This window comes from Rhinoraja longicauda, chromosome 20 (genome assembly GCF_053455715.1).
Source record: "Rhinoraja longicauda isolate Sanriku21f chromosome 20, sRhiLon1.1, whole genome shotgun sequence".
In the NCBI taxonomy this organism is placed as follows: Eukaryota; Metazoa; Chordata; class Chondrichthyes; order Rajiformes; family Arhynchobatidae; genus Rhinoraja; species Rhinoraja longicauda.
In genome coordinates, this window is record NC_135972.1 from 17,645,144 (window position 1) to 17,659,723 (window position 14,580).

Sequence of the window (14,580 nt, forward strand, 5' to 3'; positions counted from 1 at the left end):
ACTATATAATCTTGGAGTGTCTTATCTGCCCCAAGTTTAAATTTTAGAGTTGGTATCCATTATATTTCTACGATTGCCTTGACTTTTTCGTAGCTGAAACCCTCAACCATACTTTAGGTTCCATTTTTACAACTTCCTTTTGTTCCCTGTAAACTTGAAGTTATCTTGAACACGTATGTCCTAGCCTGAACCAACTTTTATTTGCTTCCATCATTCCAGTGCTATTTGATTAGCCCCTATTTCACCAGTAGACAATGTTAGATATTAACATTTTCATCTTACACAGCTAGTACATACAACAGTACGTCACAGGAACAGGACCTTTGGCCCACAACATCTGTGCCGAACATGATGGCAAGATAAACTCTTATCTGCCTGTATTTCTCCACTTTTATCACATTGCATCCTTTTAATCTACACCATCTATATAACCTGATCTTTCTACTCTCTATTCTTGAGCATTGCCAAATTTATTGCTTCTCAATTGACAGCCATACCCCTCAAACTGTCAATGCCCAAAAAGTTGGAGTTCCCTTTCTTAACCTCCATCTCTACCTGTTCACTCTGTTAAGATGCTCATCAAAGCATTCTGCTTTTACCCTTTCTAATCTTTTACTACTTTTCTAATATGTGACTTGGTGTCAATTTTTTGCTTACCATTCCTGTGATATGTCTTGGGTTATTTTTATAATGCTACAAACATTAGAAGATAATAATTAGGGGATAAAGGTGAAATTTCTGTAATGCTATCAAATAATTTAAGTTAAAATACACAAAGAACACTTTTTTAATGCAGCAAGCATGTGTGTTAATGTATGAGCCCTTTTTTATGAAAGGAACTTGGCATGTATTGGATTTTGCAGTCAGCCAATGTGGAATCCTAAATACCATGGGAACTTTCCATGGTCCTAAAGTCCACCGCTGAAACTATAATTTTGTAACTTGTGATCCTGATGTTTACCAATTAAACTTCTAAGTTTAAAAATGAATCTGATCCTGGTTATGTAAAATTTGGCACTAATTAAAACATTGCATGTGGGAATATTGCAAATGAATGAATAATTAAGGCCTTAAATGCGCTTTTTTTTTCTCTGAAAAAAAAGTGCTTTAATGAAAGGGTTTGTTGTGATGGTCAGTTGCTGGAAAGGAACAAGCTAGGGAGGATGCAATTCTCTTAACGAAGTTTGATTTCTAAATCGAGATGGGTTAAAGATCCTTGGCAGGCTCTATTGTCACAAATTAACATTAGGCCTGCGACTCTAGGCTATTTTTGCAGTCCAGAGAAAGTGTCCCTGCATATTGGAGTTGTTGGGAAAAGTTTGTAAAGGGAATAGTGCTGTCACAATTATTCTTGTTAATGGACTTTCTTACTGCAGCATCTACCCATCAGTCAATAGATAATTGCCATTATTAAGATTTGTCCTATGAAGAAATTATGATAGAGGCAGTACTATTTTCAGTTTCACAACTGAAACACGCCATTAGTCCTTGAAAATGCAATATACTCAAAATGGATTTTGTGTAGGACAAAATCCAAATGCGTTGTTGAGCATTGGTAGTGGAAAACAAAGGGGATGAGCAATGTGCAGTGAGGCCTGACATTTCCCAGTTATGCAGTTTGAATCAGATACTCGGACTTGGCTCCCTTCACTGAACCAAGGGATGGGTCAGTTCTCTGTTCCAATGTCTGGCCACTGACTTGTGGCAATGCATAATTCTGGACAGGTTTCCTAACAGAGGGACAGACAGCAGCTAATTCCACTCTGGATCTGAAGCTCTGCTTGAGTCAGGATCTGATTTACAATTAAATTTTGCCATTTATACTGCCCTAAAATTGACTTTGGATCCGTGAACCCTAACCGAAGGCAAGGAGAAGATATGGAGGCTAATAAATGCAAGTAGATTTGCATGCAGGTAATCATATCGTGGGCCAGATCAAAATGGCCGTCTACCTTAACCAGGAACTAGAATTATTTTAATCGAGGAATACAATTACGTGTAACCCTAAATTATAATTAAAAACTGTCACCGGAAAATAAAACAAACGATGCTAACACCATTTTGAGTCATATCATATCATATCATATCATATATATACAGCCGGAAACAGGCCTTTTCGGCCCACCAAGTCCGTGCCGCCCAGCGATCCCCGTACATTAACACTATCCTACACCCACTAGGGACAATTTTTACATTTACCCAGCCAATTAACCTACATACCTGTACGTCTTTGGAGTGTGGGAGGAAACCGAAGATCTCGGAGAAAACCCACGCAGTCCTGCAATAAACATGACTGACTCTTAAACCCAGAATGAATCCCAGTTAGGATGAAGGCTAAGGCATGGAGAAAATATGGTAGCTAATAAAAGCAAGTGGATTTGGACAAAGGTAATGTGCCATATCAAAATGGCTGTCTCCAGTGAGATTGAATCTCCAGCAGTGAATATAGCAAGCATGAGGGATGATTAGCCCACTGGCCACAAATTGATAACCTAACTTACTTAATTGCAATTAAAACAAAATTATGATTTTTTTATTGCCAAATGTTTTGCTTCCCTCTATATAAAAGTTGTCAGTAGAAAATCAATATTAAAATACTGACCTTGACCTGTTGGTCTTAGTAGGAAATGATCCATCGCCCAAAAGCAGAGTATTTATATTACGTTTTGCTTTGTGTTCTGAAAAATATTACCTTTTTACCCCCCTCAACTGAGCTTCATGTCAAAAGTAATAATAATAAAAAATATCCAACAAATAATCTTGTCTCAATCCTTAAACTTAATGTTTTCTTTCTGAGTTTTTATGTCTGTAAATTATGGTTAATGCTCATAACTTCAGGACAAACATGTTTTCCGGAAAATAATGTAACATTGTATACAATATGGTATTCGGATTTTCAGCAATATTCCTTACTGAACTAGGTTGTGTTGTATGCTTTCAGGCACAGACCCGAGTGAAGTTGAACTTTCTAGATCACATTGCAAAATTCTGGGATCTGCAGGGATCCACGCTGAAAATCCCACATGTTGAGAGAAAAATGTTGGATTTGTACACACTCAGTAAGGTCAGGCATTCATCCCACTTCAAGGAAATAGTTCTATGTGTTTTTTTTTTCTGTCTGCACGGGTTAAATGATTAGAGCAAAATGAAAACACTAAATTTTATTGCTCTGTAGCATCCCATTCATGGCCGTATTTATCCAAAAATAACAAACTACTATTTAGAGTCGGAGTTATCAGGACAGAAACGGATCCTTTGGCATTTGCTTGCATTTAACCCTTGAAACTCTTCTTATGCATGTACTTACCAAAATGTATTTTAAATGATCTTATTTAAGTGCCCCAACACTTTCTCTGATAGCTTGTTCCATATAAGTATCGTTGTGTGAAGGAATTGTCCCTCGGGTCCCTTTTTAAAATCTTTCTAAACCAATGCCTTCTACTTTTTGATGTCCCTTTACTCCCCTTCGCCAGAGACCCGGGTTCGATCCTGACTATGGGTGCTATCTGTACAGAGTTTGTACGTTCTCCCCTTGACCCTGTGGGTTTTCTCCAGGATCTACAGTTTCCTCCCACATTCCAAAGACGTACAGGTGTGTTGGTTAATTGGCTTTGGTAAAAATCGTAAACTGCCCCTAATGTGTAGGATAGAGTTAATGTACAGTGATCGTTGGTCAGCACAGACTTGGTGGGCCGAAGGTCCTGTTTCCATGCTATATCTTTAAACTGAACAAAAAAAGAAAGTTGCACTTAGGAGAAAGGATTGGAGAAAGGAGAAGGGTTGTTCTCCTGGCAGTCTGAGGGTGAGGGAGAGGTTAATTGAAATGCAGCATACTCGTAGCAGTACTTGTGAAGAGAGAGACATTATCTAACTTTCAGGTCAATGACTTCTTTGAACTGCAAAGGTAAAAAAAATGTGTGTTTTAAGTTGCAGAGAGGGGGAGAGGTGGCTAGGGGAAGGGAAATGTTTGATAGGGTAGTGCCCAATGTTATCAAAGTAACATAGCTTTTCAGTGCCATCTTTTTAAAAGATGAATGAGGTCAGTTCAAGAGAGGCAAGCCACTTTGAACTGCTGCAGTTCTTGCGATTAATGTACTTTCACTGTATTGCAAGCCAGAGTTGTAAGACTTTTCAGATTTATTGCTTTCATTAAGGATTTCTTTCCTAATAGGGAGAGTCAAGAATTGACCATGAGTGAGTTTTGGATGGAGGACTATGAAGAGAATAATTTATTTATTTGTTTTTTGTACTGCAAGCTTTAATGGCAATGTTAGCATTTATTGAGCACCCTAACTTCAGAAAGTGGTGAAATGCCACCTTCTTGAATTGTTCTGGAACTCCTCTGAGGAGTGTCCATCCACATCGCAGTTGGTGAGTGAGTTCCAGGATTTGACCCGGTGACAATTAAGGTACTTGAATGTTTGTGACGTGGAGAAGAATCTGCAGGTGGTGAATTTTCCCATACATCTGCTGGGCTAGTATTTGTTGGTGGCAGAGTTCACAGATTTAATGCAGACTGTCTTGTGTAACTTGAAAGTAGCTGAGGTAAGTAACTAGAAATGTTTAATAGCTGGCACATACCACTGCTGCAGTGTGATGGTGGTAAATTGATGGCCTGTCTGCCACTTACAGTCATGAAGCCATACAGCATGGAAACGTCCTTTGGACCAATTAATCTAAGATGCCACAAGCATTTACTATCATTTTGGCCCATATTTCTAAAACTTTCCTATCCAAGTATCTGGAGCTCCCTCAGCTCCATTCAAGGACCTAAAGAACTAATTCCTACCCGCCTGTCTGTCCTCGTCCTTCTTGCATTGCACCTTGTATTCCCCTTGTAGCCTAAACATTAAATTCACCAATTTCAAACATCTAACCCCAACCCCCCACATGATCTACACAGGCTCTTTCACACATTTTTTTATATCAAAAAAAACTTTATTCAAGTAATAAATATTTACAAAACATCTTCTTTTCAACAACCCCATCCGACATTTCCGGAGGTTACACGTTCAATACAGGTATTCATTTCCAAATTTACACAGAAATTTACACAGAATCCCTTATTTGGAGGGGCATCTCCACCAGACCCTGCCCCCCATGTCCAGCAGCGGAAGGACCCTAGACTGTGGTCCTCCCCCACAGAGCCTTGGTGTTGGCTGCACTAAGCTTCAGTGCGTCCCTCAGCACGTACTCCTGCAGTCTGCAGCGGGCCAGTCGGCAACATTCCTTGACGGACAGCTCGCTCCGCTGGGAGGTCAACAAAGTTCGGGCAGACCAAAGAGCGTCTTTCACCGAGGTGATGACCTTCCAGCAGCACTCGATGTCAGCCTCCGAATGCGTCCCTGGGAACAGTCCGTAGATCACAGAGTCCTCTGTTTCGGAGCTGCTCGGAATAAATCGTGACAGGGACCCCTGCAAACCTCTCCAGACTATCTTGGCAAATCCACACTCTGAAGAGGTGGGCAACCGTCTCCTCTCCATAGCAGCCGTCCCGAGGGCAGCATGCGCATGCCTCTTTCAACTCCCTCCTACCCCACCTGCCACCCAGCTCCACTGCTCTACCTCCCCCTTCCCTTCCTCCAGACCCACCTTTACCCTTTCCATGTCCACTATTTCTACCTCTGTTCCCTTATCAGATTCCACCATCAGCAGCATTTTGTCTTCTCCACGTGACTTCCAGTCTTTGCGACTATCTCCACACTTCTTACCTTCCAACTCATTTGCCAGTCAACCCCTCGGTATCTTGATCCACCTATCACATGCCGGATCTTGCCTAGCCCCTTCTCCTCACATCTTTTGGCTATCTCCCCACTACTCCAATCTTGAAGTAGGGTGCTGGCCTGAAACATTGTTTGTCCCTTTCCCTCCACAGATGCAACCTGACCTGCTGGGTCCCTTAAGTAGTTGTTTTTTTTGCTAAAAAATCTAGCATATGTGGTCTCCTATGCTTTCATATCATATCATATATATACAGCCGGAAACAGGCCTTTTCGGCCCTCCAAGTCCGTGCCGCCCAGCGATCCCCGTACATTAACACTATCCTACACCCACTAGGGACAATTTTTACATTTACCCTGCCAACTAACCTACATACATTTCATTTTTATTCATTTTGCTAATTTGCTTTGAATCCCATGGGCTCAAACCTTTTTGATCAACTTTCCATGTGGGATCTCGTTTCTGCACAAGTACACCTCGATCCTTCTGTAGTCCATTCATTTGTGCTCTCCATTTAGATAATAGATGACCTTTTAGTTGCTTTCACCAGGGCTCACCACCTCACTCTTTCCTCCATTTTCTCCTCCTCGTCATCACTCAACTCTATTCCTTTGCAGAGTCCCAACCTGCTCATTGCATACATTTCCACCCATTGTTGTCATCAACAAACTTAGATACCTTGCACTCTGCCTCCTCCTCCATCATTAGCAGAGTTCTTATATAACCGAGGGCCAAAAACTGATTCTTTAGCAGAGACGGCACTTAATATTTTCAGTGTTCCTGCCAGCATCAAAAATGGTATGGGAGAATGAGGAGGAGATTTTCTTCCCCATGTTTGACTTGTGTCCAGGGATTTCATCGGGTGTGGAGTCCATGTTGCACACTCCCTCCTGCATGCCTTTGAACCACAGCCACCTGTGCATTTGTCTTGCTGGTGAAAGAGAAAATAGGAAAGGATTGTAGAGGAGAAGTGTATGCAAGGCTTGATTCTGAGGGCATATCAATCTCTTTCTTGAAAAATATGTGGGGCAGCTCATCAGCCATTACCCTAGGATGTATATGAAATATACAATGCACACTGGGCTGGGAGTGACTTTGCTTGCCTGAGGTCAGACAGGGGACATGGGCAGATTCCCTCCTTGTAGTTCATCAGTGAGCCAGATGGATTTCTGAGACAATTAGCTATTTTTGTAGTCACCTTTACCAGGAGTAGTATTTTTTTTAAAGATCGCAGTTGATGAACTGCATTCAAATTTACATAACATGGTGAGATTTAAGCATGTACTTCTAGTTTGCTAATCTGCTCACTTAATCACTGTGCTGCCATCTTCTGGCAAATGAGTCAGTATGTGAACATCATAAAACAATCATAATTGAAGATACATATGGAGGAGAATTGAGAACAAGCCTTTTCACTCGTGTATCTGCTTAAAAACAAAGAAATAGAGCAGGTACATTCCACCCAGCTCTGAGCCTGCACCCACTACTATTCATCATGATCATGGCTGATGCAGTTTCACAGTGACATTTTCTAGGATTTTCCTCGTACCTCCTTTAATGTCCTGATCTCTGCTTTGATTGAGCACAACTGAGGCCCTACAGCTGTTCTAGTTAAATAATTCCAAAGTATCACCGCCCACTCAGTGAAAAATATCTCAGTCACAATCCTAAACTACCTACCACTTATGATCAAACTGTTCCCCCTGATCTTAAATCCTTCCTCAAGGGGACACATCTTTCCAGCATCTGAAGAAGGGTCCTGACCTGAAACATCGTCTGTCCATTCCCATGACAGATGCGACTGCATTTTGTATTTTGTTAAAGATTCCAGCATCTGCAGTTTCTAATGTTTTAAGCTGATCTATATTCTGCTGTTTAGTTCTGTTTAAAGATACAGCATGAAAATGGGCTCTTTTGCCCACCTAGTCCATGCTGACCATCGATCACCTGTTCACACTGGTTCTATGTTATCCCACTTTTGCATCACTTCCTACGCAACCGGGGGCAATATATAGAGGCCAATTAACCTACAAACCTGCTGCCTTTGGTATGTGGAAGGAAACTGGAGCACCTGTAGGAATCCCATGCAGTCATAGGGCGAAAATCCACACAAAACAACATCTGAGGCCAGGATCGAACTGGGGTCTCTGGCCTTGTGAGGGAGGAGCTCTACCAGCAGCGACAATGTGCCACTGTGTACTTTGTCGTTCCTCACTGCTCTCAACACCACCAATTTCGACATTGACTGCAAACTTTTGAATTAATCTATCTACCTTTACTTCCAATTTATTTATACGTGGCCCATTGTCTTCCAAATGCGAGTAAATCCTATCCCTAAGAATCTTTTTCAATAGCTGCCCTACATCTGGTGTGAGGCTCCCTGGCCTATAATTTCCAGGATCATTCTTGGCTCTCTTGAACAAAGTATCAACATTGGTTATTTTCCAGTATTCATGAACCACCCTTGTGGCTGGAGAAGATACGAGGATCTTTATCAAGGCAATTTCCTCTTGCCTCTCAATAATCTGGGATAGATCCCATCAAGGTATGGGGATTTATCCATGTTCATGCTCAGTCAAGAGCCCCAAAACTACCACCACCTTGATTTTGCAGTATCCTGGAATGTTAGTATTCCCCACACTTGATATCATTGTCTTCCATGTTGTCCTTCTTTGTGAATGCAGATGCAAAATATTCGTTTAGTAGCTCACCTACATCTTTGTCTACAAGCTCAAATTCCCTCCTTTATCCTTGAACAGTCCCATCTTCTCCCTGATTACCCTCTTGTTTTTAATGTATGTATGGAAAGGCTTGCGAATTTCTTTAATTGGAATCCCAATGATATTTCATGGCCTCATTTGGTCTAATTGCCTGCTTGAGTTCTGTCAATACACCAGGCCTTCAGACGTTAGAGATACAACATAGAAACAGCCCTTCGGCCTACTAAGTCTGCACTGACCGGTGATCACCCCGTACACTAACCCTATCCTACTAACTTGGGACAATTTACAATTTTTCCTGAAGCCGATTACGCTACAAACCTGTACGTTTTTCGAATATGGGAGGAAACCGGAGCACCTGGAGAAAACCCACGTGGTCACAGGGAAAACGCACAAACTCCATATGGACAGCCTCCATAGTCAGGATCAAATCACGGTCCCTGCCTCGAGAAGGCAGCAACTCTACCGCTGCGCCACCCCAATATGCCATCACTGTCTTTTTTATAGGCTAGCAACTGCAGTTCCTTGTTTCTACTCTTGAGTTCTTTCTTGCTTGCTTTGTATTTTTTAAAGGTACCACCTAATTCTTTCTTTCTAAACCTTACATATGCTTCCTTTTCATTTTTGTCCAAATTTACATATTCTTTGATCATTCAAGGTTCCCTTACCTTGCCATCCTTATCCTACTTCCTTTCTAAAACATAACAGTCCTGAACTTTATTCAACTGGCCTATAAACGACTCCCAGATGTAAGTTGTGGACTTGCCCAATAACAACTGTTCCCTATTTACTCTCCCAAGCTCCTGCTTCATAATGTGTCTGTCTCACCCCACTTTAGTACCTTCTGCCAAGGGGCAGACTTTAACCAGTTTAAAACTTAGGGAGTTGTGATTACAAATTCAAAAATACTTTCCCACTGAAGCTCCAGTCACCTGGCCAACCTAATTTCCCAATAGAAGGCCCAGTAAGGTCCCTTCTTGAGGTGGACTATCCACGTGCTGATCAGGAAATACACTTGGATGTTTTTTAACGAATTCTGCCCCATCGAAGCCTTTTGCACTGAGTATATCCCAGTCAATATTAGGGAAGCTAAAGTTGCCACTATGACAATCCTGTTGCTTTTGCATCGTTCCGTAATCTGTTCCTAAGTTAATTTTCTTTACTCACGATACTCCCAGCCTTGAAATAAACACACTTCAGCCCGTCAGTTTAACCATTCTGTTTAAGCTCTCCCGGCCTGTCCTTCCTTTGAGAATTACTGGTTATAATCTCTACATTCCCATCAGTCCTTCCAGTTGCTGCCTTTCTATTCTGGTTCACATAGGACAAGGGGACCAGAACTGTACATGCAAGCCAAGCGCTATTTCACTAAGGCTCTTCATATTTCTATAAAATTTCCTTACTCCGAATATTGAACCCTCTTGTAACTGAACAATCAAAACTTTTATATTCCTAATTATTTCTTGCCCCCATTTATGTTCCCCATGCCCTACCTGGAATGCACACCTATTTCTCCCCTCCCCCTATCCTTACATCCACATTCCTTCCTCTGGTTTCACAATTTGTACTTTTTCCTTTGTCTTTTCACCTCTGGCCATTGTCTGACCATCTGCCTATCAAAATCCCCCCTCTCCTGTATCTACTTATCACCAGGCTTTGTCCTGCCCCTCCTCTCTTCCAGATCACTTCCCTCCCCAACACAATCTGTCTACAGAACGATCTTGAGCTGATACATCACCTATCCGTGTTCTTCAGAGATGCTGCTTGACCGCTGAGTTACTCCAGCACTTTATCTTTTTTTGTAGACCGACATCTGCAGTTCCTTGTTTTGTCCACCTAACTGTTCGTGTGCAAAATTGGCCTTGGGAATTGAAGCTACGATTGTAATATTCAGATTTTGCTGAATTTGGGATTTAATTAATACACATGAGATCTACAATAAATGGTCATTCTTGCCAAAGCAGTGACATTGTCTTGAATTTGATTGCGAGGGGGGGGGGGGGGTTGGAACCCAGGTTATCTAGGCACAGAACATGGATATAATTTGTTGTCTTCCTGCTTCCTATGGCTTAGTAATCACATCACTAATGTATCAGGAACGTAGCCATCGCATTAATCAATATTAAATTAAATAGTCTTTGCATAAATGTATTAACTGAAGTTGCACTTCCTTCCTCTAGGTGGTTGCAAGTGAGGGTGGATTTGAATTGGTGTGTAAAGAAAAGAAATGGGCCAAAGTGGCAAGTCGAATGAGTTATCCACAAGGAAAAGGCATTGGCTCACTTTTACGATCCCACTACGAGAGAATTCTATATCCATATGAATTGTTTCAATCAGGAGCCAGTCTCTTGGTAAGATCAATCAACATAAAATTTTTGCAGCATTTGGTGAGTTATTTTCACAGTGCTTATGATGAGGGAGTTTTTAATGGAAGCTATCAAATCTTTATTAAATGCACTTAATCACATGATTTTTCAACAGTTCTTGAATGGTCTAATGGATTGTCCTCAGGCAATCATTTTTGAAGGTTCAAAAATGTTTTAATTTTTTCCAATAACATAATTTAATATTCTCATTGAATAAAATCCTATTGCATACTCACTCTTATCTCTTTGTTCTCTGATCTTATAACGTTCAGATCTCTGCAATTCTTTTTACGTATCGCCAATTATCTTTGCCCTGCGATAAATGATTGTAAGTTCCAAAAACATACGGCTCTTTTTACACTGACTGCTCCGTTTGCAATATAAAAATAGTTATCCTTTTGGATGCTACATTGAATGAAGGGAGGGAAGTAACGGGCCTGGGAAGAGGAATGAGGAGCCAGATAAGCATGTCAGCCAGTCTTCTTGCTTATATGTTCATAACCGATTCTGATCAAATTGAGCTAGAGACTTTGCAGGGTAGAGGGAAATGAGGAAGGAACATTTCAGAGTGAGAGGGGGGAAATAGAGGAGTAAGGGGGATCAAAGGAGGCAAGGTGAAAGGGGCAGGAAAGTAATGGAATTAAAAGAAGGGTGCAAGGTTTAGAAAAGTGGCAAGTAAAGCTGAGCTTGAATGTAAGAGAAGTTGTTGTTGGTGGGATGATTGAAGTTAGCGACAGTGATTTCCACCAGCCCCGGCATTATTGTTGTGGTGGAGTCAATGTTCTGACAATGTTGTTTTTGTAAATGTTGCACCATGGTAAAAAGATTTTCCAGCTCAGTCTAATTCTGCCATTACAGAATCCAACAGAACTTTGATACTCTGCAAGAAATAATGTATGTAATGATTGTATTTGAGGCCTGCTGGTGACAGATAAGTCCTATTCATTCAGATGTGGGGTTGGATCTGTGCTGTAAGATCCAAGGCACATGGCTTCTTCTGGCCCAGGAATGTTCTACTGATATTGTCCAAAAGTTTATTTTTTCTTTGAATGTATTTTTCTTCCATTGGCATGTACAATTAATATTTTAAAAAAATGTTAGATTTGTATCCATACTAATTATGCCCACTAATACATTAGTGCCCAAGCTGAATGTGAAGCATTCTGGTACATGCAGTGTTGTTTCTGGTCAGTACCAGAAGTGGGGCCTTAGATGTGGGGCAGGCATGTTCTCTGATCAGCTGTTTCTTTCCTCGGCCACATGCACCCCAGCAGCTTTCTGATATTCAACACGTTCACTTAAAAACTGTAGCTTGGGGTTGGTTTATTATTGTCATGTGTACCAAGATACAGTGAAAAGCTTTGTTTGCCTGCTATCTAGTCAAATCAAATCATACAATATGTGAGTAAAATCAGACTATACACACATACAAGAGACAATGCAAAGAGAAAAATACCAGAATGCAGAATATATGTTACCTTACTGCAGTTACATAGAAAACATCCAAGGATGGAAGATTGGGACTACACCCTAGCTTATTGGAGGACCATTCAGTGGTCTGACAACAGGAGGGAAGAAGCTATTACTGAATCTGGTGGTATGTGCTTTCAAGCCTTTGTATCTTCTGCCCAACAGGAGAGGGAATGAACGGGATGAAATAGGTTGTTGATTAAGTTGGCTGCTATCCCGAAGCAGCATGAAGTGCAGATCAGGTTGATTAAGGAGAGGTTGGTCTGTGATGGATTGGGCTACGTCAGCAATTGTGGATTTTTTTACGGTTTGAGGCAGAGCTGTTGCCCAACCAAGCTGTTATGCATCTACATAGGATGTTTTCTACGGTGCTTTTGTAGACGTTGGGAAGAGTCATTAGAGACATGCTGAACTGCCTTGGTCTTCTGAGGAAGTAAAGGTGTTGGTGTATAGGAAGGAACTGCCAATGCTGGTTTAAATCGAAGGTAGACACAAAATGCTGGAGTAACTCAGCGGGACAGGCAGCATCTCTGGAGAGAAGGAATGGGTGATGTTTCAGGTCGAGACCCTTCTTCAGACTCTTTGTGTTGGTGTACCTTTATTAGCCATAGATGCAATGTGGTTGGCCCAGGGCATATTGTCAATGATATTTATGGAAGGAACTTGAAGCTCTTGACTAATTCCATTTTAGCACCATTGATGCCAGTTTAGGCGGATACTCCACCTCGGCACAAATCTGCAATCTTTGCTAGTTGTTGGCATCATTATAGTGAGTATCTCTGAATTGTTTGTATATTGTCAATTAGTTTTGCTATTATTTGTCTTGTTATAGACTTCTGGAAATGCCTCTGTGCGTATCTTCCCTGACTCTGTGAAAACCTTGAATCAGGTAGGTGAGATACTTGATTGCATTACCTGTTCCCGTAGAGTGCTGGATTGTTAAAGCACTTCTGGTCCTCCAGTCCAATCACTTGCAGGCATGCTTTAGAACCAAGACATTAGCTTAGTCCCTTTGTTACTGTACCAGAAACCTGGTGTGCATCCCTGCCCTTTGTTCTTTACACACCATGAATTTGCATTCATTTTTAAACACTATGAATTTGCATGTCACATTTGTGCAGGAGCAACTCCAATATCCAGTGGTAATAAATACGCTGTTGATGTAGTCAAGGAATGAATCGCCCACAACCTGGTGGGGTAATGCTATGTATGAAGGCTGGTGTTAGGTGAATTGAATTGAGTGGTGTAGCCACTCAGCTGCGAAGTGGGACTCAGGACTACACCTGGACACTTAAATGCAGGGCATGTCTAAAATCTGGCATGATCTACTTTGTGTGTTGACATACTGTGTGGATTCTACACTCTTATTACACCCTGTTGTCTCCAGACTATAATTTTCCTGATGGAAACCAGTTGAATGGTGTATGCTGGTCATTGAGTTTTAACCATTGAGAAATTTCCAAGGTACGGAGGTGTGCCGTCTAACAAATAGATCGGAAGTCAGCAGTTTCCACCAACAGAAGGAGATGAGGGAGAACCTTGAATTTCTGTTGTCCACCAATTCAGATCCTCTCAGATCCCCAGCATTTGGCGTACTAACGATAGCGCAGCTTCAAGCCCTACATCCAGGTGCTGAGTGACTGCGCCACTTGTTCCATCTTTAGAGGCAGACTTTCCACACCAGGATGTGGGTTGATGCATTGTTGGATTCTTGCTAGATTCACGAAAAGATTAGCGAGAAACACTAGGTTCCCAGCATGGCAATGGGAAGGACCGGAATTTGTACCCAGTTCCTGGCAGTGCTATTAGTTGTGCATTTCTGTATTAAAAAGCTATTTTAGAGTTAATTCCATTCATGTGCTCATTCTTGGTCATGCATCCTGTGCACTGAAGTCTTGTCGTCCTGTGTTCTGCACCACTGGTTCACAGTATGTTATTAATACCCGAGACAACTGCAGTTTTTCAGCTTGACTGCTTTGCAAAATGTTGATGCAGGCCATGTTTTGGAACTGTATTTTTTATAATGCCTCTCATTATAGAACAAATCAATCCACTTTTCATTGTGGAAGAGGACACAGGCAGGTGGAAGTGTTAAATGATGTCAGGCATAGTGGTACGTAGGTGTAGAACTGTTGCCTTGCAGCTTCGGTGACGGGTTAAATTCTCAGGTTAAGTTTGGTCTCTCTGTATGAAGTTTGTGTCTTCTCTGTGACTTTGTCCTCTGGGAACCTTGATTTTCTCCCATATCCCAAAGATGTTGGATTGTCAGGTTAATTGGTTACTTTGAATTGTTACCAGTAGAT

At 41.4% G+C, this 14,580-nt stretch overlaps 1 protein-coding gene across 3 annotated transcripts in view; it reads left to right on the forward strand.

Moving 5' to 3' along the window:
• kdm5a (lysine demethylase 5A) overlaps positions 1–14,580 on the forward strand; it is a 132,270-nt gene that overhangs the window by 26,842 nt on the left and 90,848 nt on the right. For 2 of the 3 annotated variants that reach the window (XM_078417052.1, XM_078417053.1), the window contains exons 3-5: positions 2,942–3,064; positions 10,622–10,792; positions 13,110–13,166. In XM_078417052.1, the coding sequence (XP_078273178.1) occupies positions 2,942–3,064; positions 10,622–10,792; positions 13,110–13,166 (351 nt within the window). The remainder of the gene's footprint in view (positions 1–2,941; positions 3,065–10,621; positions 10,793–13,109; positions 13,167–14,580) is intronic. The other variant, XM_078417054.1, reaches the window with a different exon arrangement.